This window comes from Vanellus vanellus, assembly GCF_965231255.1.
Source record: "Vanellus vanellus genome assembly, chromosome: 2".
Lineage (NCBI taxonomy): Eukaryota > Metazoa > Chordata > Aves > Charadriiformes > Charadriidae > Vanellus > Vanellus vanellus.
In genome coordinates, this window is record NC_138906.1 from 88,267,625 (window position 1) to 88,294,048 (window position 26,424).

Genomic DNA, 26,424 nt, shown 5'->3' on the forward strand with positions numbered 1-26,424 from the left:
ATCTATCACTCTTAGACACAGAAAATGAGTGCAAAATGACTGCTTTGAGAGATTTTACATATTGATCAAGCTGTCTTTCTACAGTTCATAAAAAAATATTTCAGAAGTAGCTGCTTGTTCCATTATTCACTCTAAAATGACTTTAATATCTTAAGTGTCAAAGTAAGAAAGAGGCTGAACACTCTCTATTCCTACTTTCCACGATTAGATATTAATTACACATTAATTCACTTACAATTTGTAGAATAAAGTGATGCAGTAGTAGTCAAATTCCAGTGGTTTTGAAAATCACTTGAATGTTATTTACTTAAGAGATTATTAGAAGACTACAGCAAATGCATGAAGGACTTCTGATATTATTACACAAATAGAGGCTAACTTCTCTTAGAACAGCTTATCCAACTATGCTTTTTTCATGTAAAACTGGGTATAAATTCAGTTTCAGCTACTTGAGTAGCTGGTATTTGTATAATTAAAGAAAACTTGAGTGAATACTTCTATATTCCAAATAGTAGAAGTACAGGTACTACTGAGAGGCTCCTAAATTCATAAAATTTCCCACCAGCTGGAACCCTTAGTTCCATTTTTTTTCAGCTTTCCTGCGTTTTTTGGTGTTGGTTTTGTTTTGTTTTTTTTGGGGGGAGTGTGTTTGGTTTTGGGGGAGTTTTGGAGGGTGTTGTTTGGGAGGCGTGGGGGGTGTCCAGTTTTGGGTGGGTTGGTTTGTTTGGTGGTTTTGGGTGGTTTTTTTTTGTTGTTGTGCTGGCTTGTTTTTTGGTTTTGGTGTTTTGTGCTTTGGGGTTTTTTGCTGTTGTTTTGGCTAAGGTTTTTTTTGTTTGTTTGTTTGTTTTCTTCCTCCCAAGGACTTCAGCAGAATGAAAACCAGTATTAAGGGAAGGTTAGTTCCTTATTCACGGCCTCATATCACGGGCCTGGGGATGACAGAGAGCAGAAATTCCACAGCATAGACCAGCACTCACTAATATACCATCCGCTTCAAGAAGATTCAGTGGCAGGGACCCACCATAAAAGGATGCTGAGGATCACAGCAACAGAGCCTGATCAGCCTTAGCCAGGTATCATCTTGCACAGGGTATAAAGTAACACTCACATGAGTAATTAAAGCGTACATATTTGCAAAATGCTACAGTTTCACACAGTTGCCCCCAAACATGATTTAATTCAGGGAATGGTTCGTAATGAATGTAATTATTCAGCCAGGCTATGGGACCTGCTTCTCCCAGAATCATAGAATCATTTCGGTTGGAAAAGACCCTCAAGATCAAGTCCAACTGTTAACCTACCAAGTCCACCAGAACCACTAAAAAACCCAAATAAAAGAGAAAGAAGAATACAACTATAAGAATACGGGACTTTTCCAGTAAACGCCTAAACTTCAGAAGAAATACCTCTTCTGTTGAGCTGCATACAAACAAGTACTGCCAAAACAAATGCATTTGATCTCCACACTAAACACATACCACAGCACTAATGGGTGAAAAGCTGTGTTCTCTTAATTCATTAGTTTTCCAAACATAGCCTTTTTAAAGCATATTTAAGGTACACAAACATCATATGAGGAAGCTAGACTCTAGAATTATCATAGTACTGCAGAAAGACAAAACAAACAAACAAAAAAGTTAACTTTTTACTTTTTGAAGGTCCCTAAAAGTCAACATGACTAAAAGCAGATACAATTTTAACTTCTGCAGAATACAGCAGCTGACTTTACTGCATTTCTGCAAAAATCAAAATATAAACATTTAACAGGATATATTCAGAGGTATTTCAGCACTGAGCCCCTCTGCTAAAACAGTGTTTTGCTTCAGGCCTAATCCTTCAACTGGATTTTATAGAAACTGAGAAATAAATTAGAACTCATACATGGAGCTCATACATGAGCTCTCAATTTAAAGCTGCCTCTGAATTTCCATTTAACTGCCATACACGTGAAGTGAAAACAGTATTGATTTTTTATTTGAAAAACAGTCAAGTTAATACGGAGCATCCAGCCTGGACATAACGTTCCACCCTCTGCAGGTAAGTGTTATAAGAAAGCTCCCCAATCAAGGTAAGCACATGCAAAAACATTTGGTCTAATCTTCTAAATCAAGTTTTAAGCAATAATATTCCAGCTGAGACTGTGTCTAGCAAATTGCATTTAAATGGCCCACAAAAATCCATTTAGTCTTTCACTTGCCAGAAGAGCAATGGGGGGTAGCAAAAACTCATGCGTTCTCAAGTTTCTAACTGTAATTGATTGATGGGGTAAAGAATTGCAGACAATGTCTGAGACTGGAAAAGACGTAAAAGGCAGTGTATATTTAAAGTTAAAGAAAACTATATCCTCAGAAGAGGAGACAGTGTGAAGGCATCAGTGTGCATGCACACCCACAGCCTACCACGCTTCCTTCTGAGCCAAGCTGTAGCCAAAGAGTCCCTACAGCATACTCTGTGATTTAGAGACAGACATTTATATTTTTTTGTGCCTTTCACTTGCTGTACTTCAGTGAAGGGCAGGTGGCAACAATGCCAGTGACCTAACTGCAAACTGGACTTCAGTTGCTGCACCAGCGCAGCCTCATCTTCGCATCCCTCTCGTGTGCATCACTGGTATCTCAAGATTGAACTCAGGAAGATGTGTGGTCTGCCAGCTAATGTCTGCATTCCTCTACACGACAGAAACAGGGCAGTAGCTAGATCTCCAATGCATCACTGAGTGAAGCTGTTTTGCTTAAGGATACTAACTCATACTGTCTGTTCTTCACTAGTAGAGGATGTGCAGTTCACCCAGGCACATTTACTAGCATGACAATCATTTTGTCGCTTTGAAACATAAAATCTCCTTCCACAGCTCTGCAGATGCTCATAATTTACAATGTGAGAGAGGGTACCGCATTTTGGCCATAAGTACATCTTCCATTCCCATCAAGAGATTTAATTGATGTTGCCTTAACAGCATATCTGGACTGGAACACCACAGAAGCCATTTCAAGCAGTTTGTTACCCACTTCTTGCACCCATCCTATAGAGAACCATCACGGCACTGAAACTTGACAAATATAATGGTTGCAGTAGACAAGATGAAGAGTGTGGTTCATTTGTTTGTTCAAACTGACTGCGAGATAACAGCTGCTGTCAGATACTTCCTGAGATGGTTTGCACTTTCAAGTGAAAGTCCTCCTTGACACCTTTTTGCCATCCTTTGGAATCCATACCTGCCTAAGAAGTACTTTAAATGACTCATCTCTGCTGTAGAGCACCACAGATTTTGAAAGAATCAGCCTCACAGATTTCCTTTCTGGTTGTTTCAAGGCATTTCATTGATTCAGCTTAAACAAGTGTTGTGTCAACTGTCTTACAGAAACAGAAGAGAAGACATGCTGTGCAGAACTGGAAAGAATTAGGTCTGTTTGCAAAGGTGGAAAGCAGGAGCCGTGAAAGGCCTTCAGCCTCAAACACAAATTATACACTCTTCACAGAGCTGGGCACTCAGGAATTCAGCTGCCAATAGAAATTCAAGGGATGCAAAGAAGCTGTCTGCAACTTGTTCAATTATGATTAGTTCACATCAATGAACGTGAAGAAAAGTTCACCTGCAGTCTTCCATAGTCCTTCCAACTCCATACCTAGGATGCATACATCTCACCACACAACACATGGCTCATTCATAGGACAGCATACAGTGCTATGAATTTACAATACAGGGCTAAAGCAAAGGGCAGAATTGGAGCTTTCTGTCCCTGTAGAATAATAATAATAACAACAACAATAATAGTCTCATGGCGAAGAGCAAGATACACTTACCAGTCTTTGGGGTGGGCAAGTTCTACCGTATTATGGCAAGCAAATACTAGAGCATGGAGTGCTATAAAGGTAAATTTAACTAACAGTTATAAAATGTTATGTAAACACCCCAATGAAAAGACATAACTGCCACTGCTTGTACAGCATCTAACAAAATCAGGCTCCTATTCTTAGCTGGTCCCTAGACACTACAGTAATTGAACAGTAATTGAACAGCATTCAGTCTTGCAAGTACAGAACTTTACTCATGAGTAAAGGTATGAGTCTTTCTGTTCAGCTGAATCCTCCTACTGCACAAGTCTACTGTACATGGGAAGAAGAAGCAGCATTAGTAAAAATATCCAGACAGGCACCCATTGATAAACACGCCTTCTAGTAACAGCACTTGTTTCAGCAATCCCTGTTTTTCCCCACCACCTCTTCCATGTCTCTGCTCTCACTTTCCTTCCTGGAACCCTTTTGCCTCACTTGTTATGACATTGAAAATATCTGTCAGATTACACAGCAATCCACATTAAGGCAATTTATATTAAACTGATCCACATTAGTAACTCTTCAGCAGAAAAACTTGGTAGGAAAGTAGTAGTAGCACAGGCTGAGGAAGAAACTACTTTTGCCGCTGTCAAAGTGTTTGTCAAATTACAGTCTTATAGGGGGACAGAAAAATTAGGCTCACATATGAAAATGCCTCCAAGTATAGAATATACAACTCTATTGCTCTTTCTGAATCTGCACAAGAACTCATAAAAACATATCTTTAATACAGCATCTGCTGGCCTGCATTTAAGCCTCCCTCACTAATGAATTAATCAGCTACAAACCAGTGGTGAAGATTTCAGGGTCAACATTGGCATGCACTGGCTATACAACGGGCTAGATTAAGAACATGAATCTTAGACATTAGTAAAAGATTATTTTGCATTATCTGATTTGAAAATCAGTGGAAAAAAAAAAACCTGCTTTACTGACCGAAGTAAAACAGAAATTTCAAGCAATTGCTAAGTACTGACTTCACAGTTTCCACTTTTCCTTTGTGGTTTATTTCCCTCTCCCCGGCCCCAGCTGTCATACAGAATAGTTAAAAAGCTTTTATACATTTCCTAAATGTATTTTCTGTCTTGGCAATTCACCTCCTTCAGGTACTTCAAAACTTTTGAATCTAAGGCTTAGAGAAACATGAAGTCTACTATTCAACTTAACTTTATTTACCATGTATTCATTTATTGTTAAAATTATTGCCCAGACTAAAAAGCAGAGATTCTAAACCAGTATATCTCATGAGTCACAAGTGCAGATCTTCATTCTTGATACAGGACTATGCATGCCTAACAATAAACTCTCATGATTTATATACTCATTTATTACTTACATGAACTGCTTTTACTCTACAGATCCTACAGTCAGACTTGCCAAACTAGAACTATTCAAAGTCTATAATTTCTTTTAACCATAAGAAATAAAGCCAGACTGTGAGCAATCAGAGCTTGAAACCTAATTTTTGATGACAGAAGTTTAAGAAATCGGAATTATTATTTGATAATTACTGATTACAACCAAATTATTATGACAGAGCTGAGCAGAAATGCTAGTTAAGGCACATAATTTTATCATCTAAAAAAAAAAAAATGCTTTCAGCTTACATCATTAAACTACATACAGGTTTAATGATTTGCTCTCAGCCCTCAAAGACACCCTTGTAAAATATAGGGCCAATATACTTTCATTTAACAGAACACACCTACTCATATATTAGGAGGCAGCAGGAAAGGATCAGCATTTCTCTGTTCGTAGGCCACTTTGTGCAACATTGTATTAATACTGACACATAAAACATCTCCTTCCCCTAACATTAAAAATCTTGTCCCAGATGATCCCATACTCCAGTAACTGCAGGTGAGATGCATTGATCTAATTAAGTCTTGTCAGCTCTTTGTGTCCATAGCTACAATTTTGAAAACTTGGCACAAACAACTCACATTTTCATGGTATTTGTAGTATGAAAATAAGAGGCTGAGAACTAATCTAGAACATATACCAAAAAGCTTCCATTAATATATTCTTCAAAAACAAGCTCAAAATTTGATCGCATCAAATCTTAAGTATAAAAGCCTTTGCTGAAAAACCAACATGCAAAATTACTCAAAACCCTCTACATTTCTGTTCTGCAGAAGAATCTCAAATCCTTTGTCACAAGCTTAAGTCAGAAACTACAGCAGGTAGGAGTGGAAACTGCATACAGGGAGTCAAACTGTTTTTTTTATTTCTAGTACACCCACGGTACTGTATACAGAAGGAATGAGGAGGAGGGGTTCCTTTTCTGAAAATAGCTAGGATTATATCGGGGGGCCTGACCTGGGTAATGAGTACCAGCTGCCTACCTTCACTGGTAGCTGCATTCTTCTGGGCTTTGGTGGGCGTGTGATCTGTACTTGAACTCACGTCGGATGAGATGCTTGAGCTGCCTTTGCCTGCAAAGGGAGAAAGAGGTAGAGAGGGTGGGAGGGAGAGAGAGAGCAAACATAAGTATCAACAGTGAAGTAGAAGGACCTTCCATACCAGGACCTGGAACAACTCCAAGAAGCTTTAAACTAAGTTTAAAGCAGTTGATGTTAATTTTTTTTTTTTTTTTTTTTTTTTTAAACACATTGGGGTAGGAGTTAACTGCATTATAACTTATAGCACGTGCACCTTCACTTGTACTAAGGCTGCAATCAGCCTCCTGTGTCACAGGGGCTCTCATTACGTATTTGCTAAGCCCCATCCTAAATGAAAAGTTTGTGATTAACAACATTAGGAGAACTTTCATGATTAGTTTTCTCATTCAAATACCTCTAACACAGACCTAACACAGATCAGGACAAACAGATACTGACCCTCATCAGCATGAAGGGCTAAATTTAGAATGTGTTAAATGAGTTTAGAGTTCTCTTTTTATGTGTTCACATCATGCATTCAAGTCACTTAATCACTTAAAAATGAAAGTGATTTATCTGCTGTTTCCTCCTACACCATGCTCACTGCTTGATGAAATACACCATTTTAAAACTAACTTCTACACTTGTTCTTCACCTTTCATTTTTTAACTTTAAATCAGAACCAATGCATGTTTCTTCTCTTAGTTTCTTTCTTAAGATTTTTTTTCTGCAGTTACTACATTAGTGCCACCAGACCCATTTTTGGGATGTTAAAGCAGGTACAAATTACCAACAGAAGAAAACCAAAAACAAAGAAAAAATCGACTCGAATAGATACCGCAGAAGAGAAGAGGGGGCTAAAACAAAGTTGTTTACCTATGAGGATCTAAGAAGGAGTTATTTCGCTTTCCCTTCACTCACTCTACTCAATCTCAGTAACTACTAACAGGGAATAAATACACTGTGCTCTGCAGCAGGAACCAGATCAACCACCCAATCAGCAATAAGTGAGATAATTCTGGAGACAGGAAAGGTAATGAATACTGTTACATTTTAAGAAGTTATCTATCCCCACAAACACTGCATCGGTGAAGCCTTTAAGAGCTATGTTAGTTTTTGGAGCAAAATTAGGCAGTATGCAGAAAGCTAGCTGACACCATGTTTCTGTCACTTGAGTAAACCTATAATCACAGGAATGTTAGTAAGAGACTTTTCTGATCTGTTATTTCAATCAAGCATTCCTTGGGGGTCTGGGTTACAGTATGCCTGGTTTTCATAACAGTTAGATGTAAGGAGGAGGTCTGATTTTTAAAGGTGCCACAACAGAACAAGGATTTAAGTTTTAATGGGAAATGACTGGAGAATGTGCAAACGTAGGTTGCTTCACAACTAAGGTACTGCCACTTAATCCGTCAGACAGCCCTAGAGAATAATTCTCCACGTAAAGTTGCTTAAGTTAACATGCTTAGATTTGAGAGATGATTGTGGAGTGAAAGGATATTAAAAAGGCCAGAAGGAAATAAAAAAAAATAGATGGCTAAGGCTAGTAGTTGGGTGGGGTGAAGAGAACAAAAGTATATTTTCAGTGATTCACTAACTGTTTTTTACATTCCTTTAAAAAGTTAAGCAAACCCAAGAAGCAGCACCTCTGGAGTATCACTTCAATTGCTCTCAAGCTGTGACATGAGCTGGAGTAATGGACTGTGGTCTTTATAGAAATGGCTGTCCCAAAATAGCTCTCCAGCTAAGGCAACTAGCATTGTGGTAGAAGAAAGGCAGATGAGAAAAGAGAAGGATAAATGTAAAATACTCTTTCCCAGAAGAGTCCAGACAACTTGGAACACCTGCAATAGCTGATAATCAAATCGTTAATTACAAGAAAGGTATTTAGATGGTATCGCCACTACCAGCAACGCCTCATGTACCAAGCACTGCAACTGCAGAGGCAGAAAACAAACTTCCAAGGAGTATCAGCACTCCATAACAGATTAATAGAAAGAAAAAAACAACCAAACCAAAAAAAGACCAACTGGAAAAAAAATATTTCCTCAAAGCAAATAAACAGGATTTCCTCTAAAAAATAAAATAATCTTTTTTGGGGAAAAGGAAGTCAGTGATACCAAACAACAGCAGAGCTGCTAGCTGGTCATCTGTGGCATAGGTTATTTTCACAAAGTGAATGCTTTCTGTGGCTACATACCTCCCCCATTAACATCAATAATATTTCTATTTACATCACATACAAGCAAGCCTCCAAGAGCGCCAAAGAAATATTTTATTTGCTGTAGGGTGCTGATTTCCAGTACAACCAATAGCAACATGTTATTTACAATTGTACATTTCTATACAAACTGTGAAATGCCAGATATAAGTCTAGATATTCACCATTTAAATCTACTCAAACTTTAAAACATCTTAACTCCTTCTGAGCAATTGAAACTAGAAATTAAGAAGAAAGAATCCATAGGGGTTACTGCTTTGGTTTTATAACAATTCTTCCTGCAATTATACTTTTAATATTTATCATAGAATCGTAGAATGGTTTAGGTTGGAAAGGACCTTGAAGATCATTGAGTTCCAACTCCCCTGCCACAGGCAGGGACACCTCCCACTAGACCAGGTTGCCCAAGGCCACGTCCAGCCTGGCCTTGAACACCTCCAGGGATGGGGCCTCAACAACCTCTCTGGGCAACCTGGTCCAGTGCCTTACCACCCTCAAAGTGAAAAATTTCTTCCTAATGTTTAATCTAAACCTGCCCTCTTCCAGTTTAAAGCCATTGCCCTCGTCCTATCACTACATGCCCTAGTAAAAAGTCCTTCCCCAGCTCTCCTGTAGGCCCCCTTTAGGTACTGGAAGGCCGCTATAAGGTCTCCCCGGAGCCTTCTCTTCTTCAGGCTGAACAGCTCCAACTCTTTCAGCCTCTCCTCATAGGAAAGGTGCTCCAGCCCTTGGATCATCCTTGTGGCTCTCCTCTGGACATGCTCCAGCAGGTCCATGTCCTTATGTGTGGGACTCCAGAGCTGGATGCAGTACTCCAGGTGGGGTCTCACAAGAGTGGAGTAGAGGGGCAGAATCCCCTCCTTTGACCTGCTGGCCACACTTCTGATGCAGCTCAGGATACAGTTGGCCTTCTGGGATGCGATCGTACATTGCTGGCTCATGTTGAGCTCATGTTGCGCTTCTCGTCAATCAGCACCCCCAGGTCCTTCTCCTCAGGGCTGCTTTCCAGCCATTACCCACCGAGCCTGTATTTGTGCTTGGGATTGCCCCGACCCAGATGTAGGACCTTGCACTTGGCCTTGTTGAACTGCATGAGGTTGGCTTGGGCCCACCTCTCCAGCCTATCCAGGTCCCTCTGGATGGCATCCCTCCCCTCCAGCGTGTCTACCTCGCCAAACAGCTTGGTATCATCAGCAAACTTGCTGAGGGTGCACTCGACTCATTTCATGAGTTAAAGTCTTCTCTTATTGTGTACAGCCCCAAAACAAGCCTTCTTCCTCACTGTCCACTCTGGAACTCTCCATTCAGGTGGGGAGAAGCAGGAGATACTTTCCAGTAAATTTTCAATGTGTTTTAAATAGGCTAGCAGACTCTACATCTCTTCCTTTAGTGCAAAACAAAGCCATTCACTTCTAATAGGTGAGATTTGGCTCATGTACGCATGCAAGAGCTAAGACATAAGAGTATATAAGCATTCTCCAAACAACTTGGGTTTGGTAATGGGAGAGAGTGCAGCCTCAGCAAGTTCCTAGATAATACAAAACATGGAGGAATGGTTGATTCACCAAGAGGTTGCTGCCATTCACAGGGACCTCATTAAGCTGAGAAAAATGGACTGACAGGAACCTCAGGAAGTTAGGGGACTGTTCAGCCTGAAGAAGAAAAGGCTTGGAGAGATCTTACCAATGTATATAAATACCTGAAGGAAGGGAAGAAGAGGAAGAAGAGAAAGAAGAAAAGGGAGACGCTCTTTCCAGTGGTGCCCAGCAACAAGACAAGAGGTAATGGGCACAAATCAAAATATAAGAAATTATATTTAAACCTAAAATATATTTACTTATTTACTATTTTACTGTGATGATAGTCAACTCACTGGAACAGGTTGCCCAGAAAGGCTGTGGAGTCTCCCTCCTTGGAGACACTCCCATGAGCAGCCTGCTTTAGTAGACCCTGCTTTGAGCACTGAGGTTGGACCAGAGGATCCAGAGGTCCCTTCCCACTTCAACAACTCTGCAATTTTATAATTCAGGTACCTCTGTGAGGACAGTGTTTTGCAGACCAGTAAGCTGTCTTAATCATCCTGCGATTTCAGCGCTTCTATGAAAATTCATTACACAAATGCCTTTCCAACTGACTACACCACTTTTTACCATACCTTCATTTTTACCTTTAACAGAAGGAACTAAATAGTAAAGTACTAGATCTTACTACACAACTTACTACAGACTTATATATGCAACAAATACATACCAAAAATAGCTGCAAAAATAGCTCCCAAAGATGTTGCCTTTTTTCTCTTAGACAGCTTATCTTAATCAAGCTCTTTAAGAAAGATCTGCACACTGCTGCACTAGTAATGAATAACAGCAAAAGTAGCAGCCACCTTCTACGATCCTTAACATACATTAAGTTAAACACCCAAAACTAAAAAGACATGAAAGAAAGCAGGCCTATCATCCAGGGTTCATTCTCTGAAAAACACACCAAGAAGGGTCTGAAACAAGAGGAAACATTTCAATAAAAATGTTTTAAGCAGAAGTTCCACGTTAGAGGAGACACCACCTAGTCCTCAAGCCAGGAAACACCTGACTTGACAGAGAAGCCTTTTGCCGTGCTGTAGATTTGGTGCCCACATACTACTTTAAAGAAGCGTGTTGCAAGGCAAAAGAGAGGCAAATTATGATTTACTATATGGGGCTGGTGCTGGCAAACATTCAGCAAGTAGCACGAATCCACAGGTGTCTCACACTTACCTGAGGCAGGGTTCTTCTGCAGAGCTTCTTTTCAGAGCATTATGTGGGTTTACATGGCATATTAGGCAAAGACTGACGATTTCCCTAATGCCATAGGAAAGCTTGATGTGTAGCATAACACTGGTCTTCAGAGATCAGTTCGTCTCTCCAATTTAAAAAGTACGCTGAGAAAGTCATAGCAATTAAATAGAACCTCACAGGGATTCTTACACAATGACAAGAAGAAGGATCAAAGAAAGAGCAATATTGCAAAGACTACAGAAGTAATGACTGCATTTGATCCTCTGCTTAAACAAATTACAGGCCTGCCAAATGTTTCCCTAGCATGACTTGCTATTGTCTGGGGTTTCCTCCATACATTCAACAGTTTTTTATTTCGAAGCCAGAAGTTGCAATTCAAAAGAAAACGAACTGCACTATGGTAGTAGGTATATACAGTGGAAGAAAGAAATTTTCCTACACTACAACATAATTCACACCAGGAGTGAAGGTGGTATGGACTTCACCACGCCTGCAAAGAATCACACAGCTACACAGTTGCAATTCAAATCATGTCTCTGACCTGCTTCTGAAGAAGCAAGAGCATGGATATTTTTTTCCATATACTAGTGCCAAAGCCTTACAATAGTCATAGGAACAACATTCCAGCCATCTAACCTAGTAAGCTATTTCCTACATGTTTTATTTTGATCCTGCTGGAAAGAAAATTAGAATAAGGCAAGCATGTAACAGATACTTCCCCTGAACACAGTCTCTGCCTCCAGCTCTTTGTATCCCAAGGAGTTCTTTTAGTCATAGATGTCTTTGTACTCAACAGCCCTACAGCCATATTAAATCTACCTGGTCTCTTTTTGAGTCACGATTATTAAAATAATGTGTTCCATTTTCTTTTTATCGCAGATACTGACTAAAACAGATTCGTCTGTTTTATAAAACTGTTTGCATCTTCAGCTTGCTATCAGAACAGAATAAATACCTATTTTAATAAAGAGATGCTACAGACTATCCAGTGAAACAGTATTAGAAGGTTGTGCGTGGAACTGGGTGGTCTTACTCCATGTTTCAATATTGCTGAAAAAAAGCAATAGCTTTTCCCAGCTGCTAGTATAGCTAGTTACAATCTTTATTTCAAAAGCATACTGATTAGAGCAGTGTTTGTCCAAACACCTATATCAGTGTATTTCAGGCTGTTAAAAAGTTACAGGACAGCAGTGAGAGTAAACACACGCAAGTCATCTTAGCCAAATGGAAGCATTTGATAAACACTGGAAAGGAAACAGCATGAACTCGTAAAAAGCAAACTTTGGATTCTGCCAGTCACACTCGCTGCTGAAAAGTGCGAAAGCCTTCACAAGTCAGTCAGGACAGAAGCAATGCAATTTAAACTTACCCAGGAAAGTACAGTCTATAACTGTCCAAGGCTGAAAAACCATTTTCAGAAGCACGCATGCAAAGCTGCCCTGTTACGGACATTGTTTCTGACTGTATGACTGTCACCTCTTCAGGTGCACTTTGTTATTTTCCTTATTGTTAGTGCACACCCAGCCTGCATAAGCAGAGACTGCTTGAATTACGTGATGCAAGTCCTAAGATACACGATACAATACACAGTGACCTATGTGACAGATGAAGGTGTGTCCTGGCAGTGAGTGCCTTTCACTCTGCTTTGGAATAGTTTTACTAGGGTTTGGTTTGTTTTTTTTTTTTGTTTGTTTGTTTTTTTTTTATTATTTTGTTTTGGTTTGTTTTTTTTTTTTTTTTTTTTCAGCACATTTGCTCTTGGATTCTGATGTATAGGCATTTTTCTGCTGTATTTTACATGCCCTTCTAAGCTCCTGCACAAACAGGCTGAATTCTTATATGTCACCCCAGAAAATAACAGCAGTATTACTCTTGACATCAAGTTTTAATTCAATGACACCTGCCTTTAGCAGGCAGTGACAGTTACCTCAGGAGTGAAATGGACAGTAAGGCCATATCCACTGTTTGCCATACTGAAGTGAAACATTAGACAAAATGCCAAAACAGAGAACCATAACATAACAATTCAGGAAAAAGGAGCAAAAAGCAGTAAAGTCCAGAATAATAAGAGACATAAATCTTTTTAATTGTCCAAAAGCATTGTATTGCCATGACTTTGATGTAAAGAAGTGAAAAAATTTCTTTACTTCAGCCATCAATTCTTCTACAAATGACGCTAGTTAAATTCAACTTCTCAAGGTGAAAGGGCATAAACATACGGCTTTTCTACCAGATGATCATTACTTTCTTTTTTAAATCTTCAGACAAGTTTTTTTTAATCAAATATATGCCAACTACATCAAGAAGAGATCCAGAAAAAAAAAAACAATCCAAACCTCAAAGCATCAGACATCATGCAAGAGGAAAGAAAAATCTCTTTTCCTTCTACTGTTTCCACGACACACATTATGCTGGTCCAAGTCTTCAAAACCTCAAATGTATCTCTTTACAATCTGCACCCCCGGAGACCGCAGGCTCCTAGTATGTTTCTAAGTATCCCCATGGAAATCAGCAGCCCGCTGCGATACTTAGCCTTTGAGGATATCTGGCATCCTTTAAAGATGCAATACATCAATTCATTTACCTAAAGTAAAAGCAAAGTTGGACTACATGCTTTGGACTATCATTCTCCCTGGACTCCACATTTCTACCAATGGAAATTATATGTCATAAAAATGCTTTCCATTTATTATCTCTTAACTGCTGTGCAACTACCACTGATTTAACATTTTAGTTACCTACCTACAAGTGCTGTCTCTCATTGAACTGCTTTCAGGATGGGTGTCCTGGTTTGAGGTAACACAGAACCAATTTTGTTCAGTAACCTCGCTTCTTAGCTAGGCCTAACTACTGAAACTAACTGCATATTGTGCAGACAATGTTCACACTCTCAGAGTGATAAGACCAATTGTTTATAGCTGATGCCCAGGCACGGTATGCAGAGAGGCTCTTGCTTATACTTACTGCTATAACAGCCAAGGGCAACCAACTTGGCTATTTGCCCCGTTGGAGGGTCGGAAGTGGAAAAGCATAGTGGGGTCCCACCTGCAGGGAGGAGCGGACAGGACAGGTGACGCAAAACTGACCAACAGGGTATTCCATCCCATCTGCCTCATGCTCAGTATAAAACTGAGAGATCAAAGGGTCACGGGCTCTTCCTTCAATGGCTGATGTATGAGGAGGAGTCTGTTTGTCTGCCTGTGATCCCGATCCTGAATCCAGTTCCTGTCCATCACTGAGTCCAGCCTGGGACTGCCCCAGTGCCAGCCAGTGTCATGATTGTCATCTCAGGAGCTTGATACGGTTTTGTATATATTTCATTATTTCTTTTTATTTTATTATTAATATTTCATTAAAGTAGTTTAGTTCCTTCTAAACTCATAAGTCTCTTTTTCCTCCCCTGCCTCTCTCTTTGAAGAGGGGAGCATCTGTCGGTCCCATCTGGGGTCCCCCAGGTCCCCAGTAGCCGATTTGGCCTAAACCACGACAATAGGTTATATGCTAATTTACAAATCCACATTGTACTTTTGCCCTAGAATCTTGTGAGGAGGGTTGTCAAGTGACTTTTTTTTTTTTTCTGAGTCAAATTAAAACACATGCCAACATGACACACACAGGCTACAAGTTTCATTCCACCCAACATTTGTCAGGATGTGATAAAACTAACAGTTATCTGCACAAACTCCAACCCTGAGGAAAGGAAATAAACTGAGTGTTTCACAGGAAACATAGTGAAGATTGAAGAGTTTCTAGATATGTGGTAGCACTGACACTTCAGGACAATATTTCTTAAAAATTTTCAGAACGCATTCTCTACAAGAAATTTTACATTATTTTTTATTTTTAAATAGTAACTCCAACTTCCAGGATCGCTTAATTTGCCAGTGAAATTTGGCATAACTTAGCTATGAAATAGTATACTTAGTGCTGCAGCACTTCTGAAGGTTCGAAGCTGAATTTCAACTCAGGCCACATAGACCAGTTTGGCCTTCGTTATTGTTCTTCCAGTTACTGCCTCCCTCCCCTTTCCAAGTGTCACCGCATGCTTAACAAACTTTCCTGCAAATGTCTACAGAACATAACTGGCATACTAAAGTGTCTCTTCTAGGGAGTCGGTCACCTTACTCATTTTTAATGTCTCTTAGGAATTTGTACAGGGTGAGGGTGCCCAGGTGCTGGCAGTGAGGTGGGTCCCTGTGGACAAATGCCCTGAGACACAGCCTCTTTTTGTCACCTTTTTTTCCCCCCATCAGTGTCACAACAAGACTCAACCAACCACTTGCCAAGCCAAGCTGTAATGCCAAAGGCAATAAGGATTGGTTTCATTCTGACGTAAATATGATGTAAATAGTTCTGGAGCTAGCATGATGCAATGGTTTATCCACTATACGGCGAAATACTCGAAAAACTTACAAGTAACCTGTCTCACTCATGTACCTTTTGCCTCCCCCATGTAACAGTTGAAGATATTGATCCCTTTTCCAGAGAATTCCAACACTCACTGATGAGGCTTGTTAACCAAGAGCTGCAAAATGGGACTACTAAAGTCACCATCATTTTTGAAGATAGTGCATCTCTGCTTCACAGTACAGAGCGATGAACAGCACATACCACTGCTGAGTTTATAAAGAAGTAAGAATGTGTCATAACCTACTCTGGTACAAGGCCTCTCTGAAGCCTACCAAGCAGGCCACGTGCCAGAAGGCCACACTAATTTGCAGCCAAACTTTGCACCCACTCCAAGCGTTAAGCTCTACATTTCAAACACTGGTAAAAGCCCGTGAACAATTTGGTCTAGGAGGTAAATATTATTTACGTAATGCTGCCTGAGAAGGAAAGAACGCAAGTATGTTTCTTTCTCGAACTCAAAGTGAGAAAACAAGATGAGAAATCTGTGACAGCCTCTTTTTATTACTTAACAGGACTAGCACGTTTTACAACCGAGCCTTAAAATACCACTTTTACTGAAATGGTTTAACCTGTACTCCAAAAGTGGTTCCTACTCGGTAGCCTTCTACTTCGCTGCATAAACAGGGAAATAAAACTTTGGGCTTCCTACCAGTTGCAGAATTTTCTTAGAAACTGTTATATTCATTAACTATTGGGCTTTCCATTACACATTGTCTTCCAATCACCAATGTTTTAAGAAGGGCATTTACTCAAAATATGCTGTTCTAAAATTTAGTTAGAAACAACGCTTCCTTAGTATATACTACCTAACCTTAAATCTACTATTTTAATCCAACAGCCGAAAATAATTATTAAACCAACACAGGAAATTAATAAACACAATTGAGTCAGAAAAAAACAGAATCCTTTTTTTTGGCTTTATACTGTCTTTGAGAATGTCACTTCATTGCCAAGTTCTCCACTGATAGCTGCTTCAAATTTGTTTTTCCCCAAACTTCACTGAAATTTAAACAAAATTCTAATCCTTTATATTCAGAAAAGGAGATGGCTATTCCATTCAATACCAGATTGGTAGAGACTTCATTTGCACATCACCACACAAGACGTGCCAGTGGGTGGAGGTAGCCTGAGTGGATAAACTCCAGTATGAATTCTGAAGTGAATGCAGAACCTACCACTGCACTGAAACGCATCAGGCATTTGGTATGGGTCTGAGTTTTATTAAATAGCAACATACTGTTCAGATGTCCAAAATCAAAACCACAAAATACATGTTTGTCTTCCACGATAATACTATTAAGTTAAAATTTGTATTTATATTTTCACAAACAACTAGTCCCAGCATTTGAACACAAAAGGTTTAATATTAAACTCGCACTATCAATTTTAATGCTCATTTCACTTAAAGCACAGAAGTTGTGATATTGTCAATGATCATTTCCATCCATTTATTAGAACTGCATCCCAGGCATACACTAAAACGCAAAGTGCCTGTTACTGCTGCATGAACAGACGCACTATGTTCACAGTCAGAAGTAGCTGTGAATGTTCTGACACCAAGGCCTACAGCTGATAAGACATCATCAATCTCACAGATGGAGTTTTAAGTCATCACTTAAAAGATGCAACTAGAGGGCATGCAGAACCTTTTCTTGGATACAGTGTTTAGTGCCCAGTCATGCCTCGCCTCTCCATCCAAAAGGAAGTCTAAAAGCACAGTTACCCAGTCAGTCTGGCTGCACAACTCCACTTGCTCATCCTTGAGGAGGATCCAAAGCAAGTCTGGGTCCCAATCTACTTCCTAGCTCTCAAACCATTTTCAATAGCTGACTTTTATCTCTTCTACTAAAATATTACTGCACACTACTATTCATTAACTTAGCCAGGCCTTTCCCTGGCTGGTTAAGCTTTCACTGGTCCCTGCTCTTAGCCTCCCTTGTGGACTTGGCTCTTAGCAAAGACTAGTTTGCAGAGCACCACTTGGGAAAGGTTGACTTGTGAAGGCATATTCTCCAACTTACCAAAACAAGCACAGCAGCAGCACAGAGCGTGAAGGCAATTGGTATGACACCTGTCAAGACGACTGAAGCCTAGATTTTTATAGACGTCTTTCCACCCAAATAGGAACTTCTGCATGTGCTTAAGTCAGGTAATAGTTCTCCAAAAACTTCTCCCATTGTATCAGTATCCCCACAGCCTACTTTTGATACTATTATCTGAAATCTAACAAAGTTTGGATCTCGTGCTGAAAATATTCCCACGGAAGTTTCTACTAAAGTTGCTCTACTTTCCTGGCCTGATATTAAATTGGCACAACTAGGTATAACATAGATTTCTCAGTCTGATTAAAAAATTAATTCTTTTTTCCTCTATCTTAGTCCTGAGATGGATCAGCAAACTAAACAGATTCTTCCTGTAACTGCATGACTACTAAGTCAGGTACAATGGGAACAGAAGGAACCCACAGCTGGAGGTGGCTGCTGCAGCAGTGCTGGGGGAGCAGCTCTTTTAGCATAGTACATAGTAACCCCACAGTAACCAACCTCACAATAGCTGCCAAATTTTCAGTTTGAATGTTGACAGCTGGTTAAGTCAGCATCAACAGTAAGGAGGTGAGGAAGTGAAATACCCTCATCAAGACAGCGTAGAAACGAAGTACTCTGGTATCTATGTACGCTGTGAAGAGCGATGCAAAAATCTTTCACGTGACAATACATATCTGAAAGCCTAAGACGACTTCTTAAAGTAAAGAACAAAGGAATCTGACGGCTAAGAAAAAACAGACAAGGATCACTTTACTCTTTTAGATAAGCACAGTCACTTCCAGCTTTTCTTCACTGATGGATACAGGGAGGGAGAGAGAGGGAAAGGGAAGTGGCTGACTCAAGGATGCAAGTAAAAGGAGACTGAAAAATTCTGGGATTACAAAAATTGAATGAAAGAGATTTGTGGAAGAGGCATACAGTGATACAAAGTGGTACCTTAAAGGCAATTAAAAGGAGAAAATCTGCACACTTGAGAAACATGCCTGTATTTTTTTTTCTATCGACTATCAAGTTTGGCAAAGTTATGAGCCACGTGCTAGCAGGTTCAAAAGCCAAACTCATCAGCACACACAACCAAATTAAAAACAAATAAGAGTATGAAAGAAGCTGTGGTTACAAGAGAAAACTGAATCAAACTAAGGCTTCACACTGTACATTTAACAATCAACTTTGAACTTAACAGAATTCAGAGAAAAAGGAGGAAGAAATCTAAAGAAGCTCTAACCACAGAATGTCTGAGGATGTTAGCAAACAACAAAAAAAAGAACCAAAAACAAACAAAAACACCTCAAACCCCAGTACCAGCCTGATTTTTTTAACACAGTTTTAACATGTAATTTTATTATAATAGAAATAATTCCATTATTCATATTGAAAACTCCGTAGTTTCAGTTGCATAACTTAATCATCTTCTGGTCTTAACCCTGTACAGAGACTGCACACTACAATTTGCTGCTGCAGTCACTGCCTGAATGCTGGAAATAGATGCTTATCCAAAACAACAGAGAGGTTCATCTATCCCTGGAATACGAGCGGGATAGTAATTGTCCATAAAATAATGTGGTTTTCAGTGCCAATTCAGCATTTTTGTTTCTTCTGCAGCATTATGTTTATTTCAGCTGTCTTCCACATAAGCTTTCCTTTCAGAGAGCATGGAAACATGGCATGGAAATTCTCAGAAGAGGTAAGTATAAATGCATCAACCACAAGACATTAGAATGCCTTCATCTATTTTAAGCATAGCATACTCCAAGGTATCCCAATGGACTATCAACAAAAAGACAAAGGACACTTTTTAGGCTGCCCTACAACCTTCACTGGGACACTGTTATTTGTAACCCATACAGGTATTCAGTCAGGGAAGGACAAATTAAGGCAAAAATGAAGATAGCTAATATCTACCCCATTGATTAATCAGTAATTAGTTTTGAAATTTTCTTCATTCTCACCGTTCAGTAGTATGTGTGCCACTGGCCTAAAGATTGTTTGGTTATAGTTTAAGGATTAAAAAAATCCCTTCTAAAGTATATCTGTGAAGCTCAGATTGAACTGAGTAATTTTGTAAGAATTTCAGAATGACGCTGCTTTCAAAATTGTTTTATCCAATCTTTGTGAAAAGACGCGCTTCAGTCCTCTTTCTTACCTGCAGTACAGACAAGTGATAATTCTGTTCTTAGGTGTGATAAATCATACTTGTAGTATTCAGTATGAGCATTTCATTAGGGAAAAAAAAAACAACAAACCAACAACATTGAATCTAGGTACATCTGCAGCAGAAGTATAGTGAGCAGAAACAATTGGGCAGCCACTAACAGCCAGAGCCAAGACAAGCAGCTGGAAGAAGGGTAAGGGCAGCAACTGTTTCACCTTAGTTTAGCCCAGCCAGAGCAGCTCCCACAGTTCAACTTCAACCAGCCTAGACTTCTCGCATTTAAGACAAAACCAGAAAAGATAATAAGAAGTAGTCTAGGTCTGTAAAGTCACAAGAGCCTTTGGCAAAGGTATAGAATCTCCAGGACACTGGAAGCCAAAGGGGTTAGCCAGATTTATACAGAGTGGGCGTGTTTGCGACCATGACACACCACAATCCAAACAATCTCTAGTTCAGGATGTTCTTGTCTGGATGGTTTCTGGGAACCAAAAAGCATACCAGGACAAAGTTACTACTGTTAGGGCCTGGAAGGCACTGTTAGCCCAGTCTATCTGTGCTCACCCCTCTCCCCTTGGGCTTCCCCTCACCTGTTATCACAGTGTAAGCCAAATGTGTTTTACCTCAAACCAGGACGCCTGCCTACAGCCCAGGACCCCATTTCAACCCCCCAGGGCCATCAGTCCCTGCCCCAGCAACACCACAGCAGGGCCAGTCTTCAGTTCCCTACTGCCCTGCTCTGTGCCACGCTGGTTCTTGCAATGTTCATTTATTAATGCTAAGTTTCTTCCTCTGACTCAACTTGTCACCTGTACGGAAGGGGGCACAGAGAAGGACACGATGCTTGCATCGATATCCTGTCATTTGACACCAGATCTTCACCACACTTACTGCAATGTCAAGCAAGCACCCCGAAACGCTTAGCATAACCTCCGTAAATGATCCCTGCTTCTTGATCCCACTTTAACACACGTTTTAATTAAGCAGTGCTGGTAAAAACTAACAAAAGCCACACCGAAGAAATATGAAAAAAATATTCTCTAAAACGGTTCAACAAAAAACATTGTTAAGCTTTGTAAAAACTGAGGGAGTTGTTAAAAGTTCAGAGAGGGCATATAAAGTGGTACAATTGCCTGTGGCAATGTAACAGCAACAATTACAGAAAAAACAGTTCATTATCTCAAAAGAATGCTGTCAAGAATCAAAGGGTTGGTAACATGGGAATGAAACTAGAAATCCAAATGGGGCCATCAACTGGTCTGAGGCTAATGGAAAACACAGACCAGACTCTGTGGTCAACAGGCTAAGGTCCAAAATCACTATCTGCAAGCTCCTTCTGGTTCTCTCTTTGCATAAACTTCCACTCAATTATTCATTTTAATGGGTTTTGCATCATTCGGAAACTGACTGCACTACCTATGTAGTGCAATGGAGGGAGATGGCCCAGCTGGCTCTATTCAAGGGTTAGCACCTTATTTCTTGTGACGTTGAAAGATGTGACCTGAAGAACCGAATGAAATTAAACAGGCTCCAGAACAGCAGCCTTTATGGCAGATCTGTTAGGCCGGAATATCCAAGCACGAGTGAATACTTTTGTCATTGAACAAAATACAACTCAACTTTTTCAAGTTCTTTCCATCTCTCTGATTAGCTTCAATTTGCTGAAAGCAGTCGTCACCGCTCACTCACCTCTGTGAGTATTAACTACTCCAACTCCTTGACCACAATCAGTCTGACAAGAAACACTCTCAATGCAACTTTCAAGTGAGGAGTAGAGAGGTCTGACAATTTAGCCATTTGGGATGTATTTTGCATCTTCCTGCATTTGCTCCAACCTGTCTGATGATTTCTAGCAACTAAGTTTAATAAAATTTGCAGTCATGTTAGTAAGGTTTTGCTAGCAGACAGAGCAAGTCTGGACATTTGTATGCAAAAAGTAGAGCACAGAGCAGATAAGTTACGTCCTGGGAATTGATGACAGTTGTGCACTTCCCTCCCACTCCCTCCTTTTTGAAAAATCTTGTCTAGTGCCATTTGGCACCTTTCGTACCTAAGCACTTCCTTGGCTAGCAAGCATCTACTTTTGTAGTTGTACAAGCCGCTTTTAATTTCCAGGGAAGCATATCGTTTACACGAGCCAGAGGGAAACACCTGCATTTCTCTGGTCTTAGTATGCGCATGGCTGCATATCAGATCAAAACATAGCTGATGTCAAAGAGACACAGGTGCAGGAAGCTTGCTCCAGTGTTCATTTCCACAATATCCTTTTAAAGGGACAGCTTATCCTTTGCTGACTACACTTAGGAGAGCTGCTAACTGTTCATATGATTTTTTTTTTCCTAACATATGTTTTAACTAAATGCCACTATAAAATTACAGTTTGAGAAATGCTGTGTGCCATGCCAAGGACATGACTTACTCCTCTTAAAATTTAGTCTTCAGAAACCATCTGTACTGTGACAACAAGGAGCAATACTGCTTGTCCAACCCAGTTAAAAGTTTTGCTGATTTATCTCATTCTCCACCATGCTATTCAGTGCTACGTTCAGTGAAAACCACTGCTCTAACACAGAAAGAGCCTTCAGAAGGTTTCAAGATACTCTTCTACTAGTTCATTACTACGTAGTGCAAAATATAATTGAATTGAAATGCTAAAAATAATTCCATGTATCAGGGACTAATTACCAATGGGACATATATTAGTACTGAAACACAAGCACCCATTTACTAAAGCTGATTTCTCCAAAACTATACAACATGCTGAAGCAGCAGTTTCAAACTTAAACATTACCCCAATATTTCCTCAGGTACTCCTTACCTTCATTAAAGGAAATCTAAGGCTAACATTTTTCTAAACATAGGTACAAGCCCTACAGCAGCAGGAAGACCATCAACGGTCCTACACCAGCCTGGAACAATCACGCCCGCTAAGTCTGTCCAGGGAGCACACTGAGTACCCGGACCAGGTCCCAGTACAGCAGCAGCCGCTCCTGTTACTATTACCCTCTTTTCAGCTATTGCCTCACCCGCACCGGCTGTAAGCAATATTTGCAAATCCAAATGCAGCAGATCACATTCTCACACAGTATGTGCCTCGGTGCAAAAATCTGCTACGTTAGCTCAAGCCAGCTCCAGCAGCGTTTTAAACCAAATAATTGCATCTTCATCTTAAAAGTGATACCAGAGGACCTGAGAGAAGGCAAGAATACTTAAAATCATCCATACCTGTTTTTTCATTGGCTGCTGCTTCTTTTGACTAAAGGTGATGACAAGTTTTATTAGACTTGCTCAAAACATAAGCAGTGACCATCTGTAGAGGAAGGAAGGGGACGTGAAGAATACAAGAGACACTTATACGATGCCTATGTCAGAAAACAAGTAGGAATGCATGTAACAAGTTGGGTAGCAGAGGTGAGGCGATATAAACAATATCTTCTAATAAAAAAAAAAAAACCCACACCACCTCTGCGTCCAACAGTGTAGAACGGATGTTTGTACTACTGGAATGATCATACTACACCTCTGAAATAAATAAAAATCTACCAGAAAGGAAGTCACCATAGGAAAATAACAGAGAAGAGTTTTAGACAGTAACACTACTGTTTCTTTTCTAGAAAGGTTCCCTCTGCAACCGTTTTACTAGCTACAGCACACAAGATATCAGCATGGCACATCTAGTAATTCATAGTTAAACCAAAAAATAAATGCTATTTGAATATACCCATGCTGACTTGAAAACTCAACGAGGGACTTTATTTCTGCACATAAATGCACAGACGCATATGCATACAATCAAGAAGAAATGTAATAGCATTTCCATTTTTAAGATCACTTCTGAAATGGACATAATACAATGCCACAACTGCACCACTATTACTTCTTTGAAATTCATTATTCTTATTTCAGATGACACTGAACGCCTCACAGCAAGCTTTCTCACTGGTTACTTCTTAAGGTGCGAAGCTCCTTGTTCTTTTCCTTTGTTATACTGCACACTTTTTGTTAAAGTGAAAAACAGTCTAATTTGAGCCACAGGAGTAAAATCCAGCTTCAGAAAGCAACACTTCATAAAACCCGAAGCTGTAGAGACAAGCTTTATTAACGACAAACATCTCTGGTAAATAAGTCTACTCACAAATGACTGACTACATCTTTAATCTAATATCTAAAGCATTTTAAAACATACACAGCCATTGAAGATCCTTTGCCAAAGTGGTTTTGGCACACAAATGAAGAGATGGATACTGAGCATACGTCCACTAGACTGGGTCAGACAGAAAGGTCAATCCATCTCCAAGCTCTGGCTGACAATAGCAGACAGCAGACGCCTTTTTGGCACAGTTACCATATCTGACTCTGAAGAAAAGCACACCTCTCTCAGAAAGGACTACTATCACACCCTTGTAATTTTCTCTTACCTTAAAGGCACGTAACAACTATTAGTAAATAACTGTTTGAAAAGAAACCTTTTTTTGAGGAATCCATTATGTAAAACTCCATCTGTCACCAGGGTGACCTTTCACTATGTAAAATATCCCGATTTCAGAGGGATAAATCTCAGCTTCAGTTTTCATAACCCCACTCTACTGGCTTACAATAGTGGAGACTAACCTTCCTTAAGCATTTTGGCCGTCTCCCTTTCCAAAACAAGCACCACTGAGAAAAAACACCTTACAGCAAGAACTCACGTTGCTTGCACTGTTCATTTTAAAAATCAACACAATGAAAACTATCCCCAGGCGCTACCTCACACAAAGGAGGTACCACTGGTTGATTCAGACTCATTCATGGTTTGCTGTACCCATCCTGCCTGTTGCTCCACTGAAACAAACCAAGCAAATGGCTCTTTCTTCACAGCCTTGAATTCCAGCTGCTCCCTAGTGACATCCACGGGCACTTTCCTAAGGTGCTCTCCAAGCTACCGAAAGCTCTTTAAAGCTATCTCACCCTTTTGTGTCTCTCATCTAATGTTGTCGAGTCTGCCAGTAGATAGGTGAATATCTATCAAGCCAACTGGTATTAAATACTGTTTGTTTGCTTAAATGTGTCTTTCTATATCTGACTCATTCAACACACAAGACAACAAGCTCTGGAAGACTGGAATTTTATTCTATTGCTGCAGTCCAGCAGCAGGAACCAACCAACCCAATGAATGTTTAAATTCTGGAAGAGCCCAGGGAAAGCTTTTTCTCCTTTTGCTGGCAAGAGAAAGCACTTAATCTTCTAATTTTCACCGAAAAGAGCAGCAGAGAATAAGAACCTCTCTGCAAGCTGATCAAGTACCCACCACAGTGGGTAAAACAAACTGCCAAGTGACATATAACAGGATCCCTGCAAAGGAATGCAGGGTCACGATACACGCTATCTTCCACAATGATTTATTCCTTTAAAAAAGTTGTAAAAATCAGGGGATAACGTAGGTGGTCATGTCACTCTCTTCATCTAACAATTCTGCACTGATACAGAGCACTGAACTAGACTGACTTTCATGACAGCATTGTTAAAAGCCACAAAAGTATCAGTAACTGACAGATGACTGACCTGTGTGCTTGCAAACGGCTACTTACTACTTCTCCTGCACAGGCAGGAGCAAAAGATTCAGTTGACTTTACAGGACTGCACACGAGCTTGTTTGCTCCCCATCTGTTCATCCCCTTTCGGTCTCTGTTCAAACTGGAAAGAACACACTCCGGAGAGCACGATCCCCAGGGTGCATCAGGTTTCTCATCAACACTGACTGCTTGGTCAGAGTTTGCCTATGGAGAATGTTTTAGTTACATCACGCTAGAATTTGGCAACACTCCTGACATCTAATTAAACAGTCGTTTTTTGAAGCAAAGCCCACAGTAGGGCAGACCAAGAGACACAGAGGCCTGATGATGTGCCTCATAATAGCTTTTTCCCTATGGCCCAGTACTGACTTTGTGAGCAGTGCTGTTCTACCAGGAATGCAACATTTCAGATCATTGGGTGCCAAAATCAGGCCCTTTACTCTGCTCTGGTGAGACTCCACCTGGAGTGCAATGTGCAGCTCTGGAGTCCTCAGCACAGGAAAGACATGGACCTGTTGGAGCTGGTTCAGAGGAGGGCCACAAAGATGATCAGAGGGCTGGAGCACCTCTCCTGTGAGGACAGGCTGAAAGAGTTGGGGTTGCTCAGTCTGGAGAAGAGAAGGCTCTGGGGAAACCTTATATGCTTTCCGGTGCCAAAAGGGGGCCTACAGGAAAGCTGGGGAAGGACTTTTTACAAGGGCATGTAGTGATAGGACGAGGGGCAATGGCTTCAAACTAGAAGAGGGTAGATTTAAAATAGATATTAGGAAGAATTTTTTTCACTCTGAGGGTGGCAAGGCACTGGAACAGGTTGCCCAGAGTAGTTGTGGAAGCTCCATCCCTGAAGGTGTTCAAGGCCAGACTGGATGAGGCTCTGAGCAATCTGGTCTAGTGGAGGGTGTCCCTGCCCATGGCAGGGGGGTTGGAACTCATGATCTTCAAGGTCCCTTCCAACTTAAACCATTCTATGATTCTATCATTCTAAAGGGGGTACTCTATACCCAGGAGTACGAAAGTCACAAACATTTTCCAAGAACACTGAAACCATTAGTTGA

General features: G+C 40.3%; 1 protein-coding gene across 1 annotated transcript in view; it reads right to left on the bottom strand.

Moving 5' to 3' along the window:
- The window catches only part of FBXL7 (F-box and leucine rich repeat protein 7), a gene marked incomplete at both ends in the record, with an annotated part of 195,944 nt that overhangs the window by 140,808 nt on the left and 28,712 nt on the right, over positions 1-26,424 (bottom strand). The window contains one exon of the mRNA XM_082479834.1: positions 6,183-6,272. Coding sequence (XP_082335960.1) covers positions 6,183-6,272 — 90 coding nt within the window. The remainder of the gene's footprint in view (positions 1-6,182; positions 6,273-26,424) is intronic.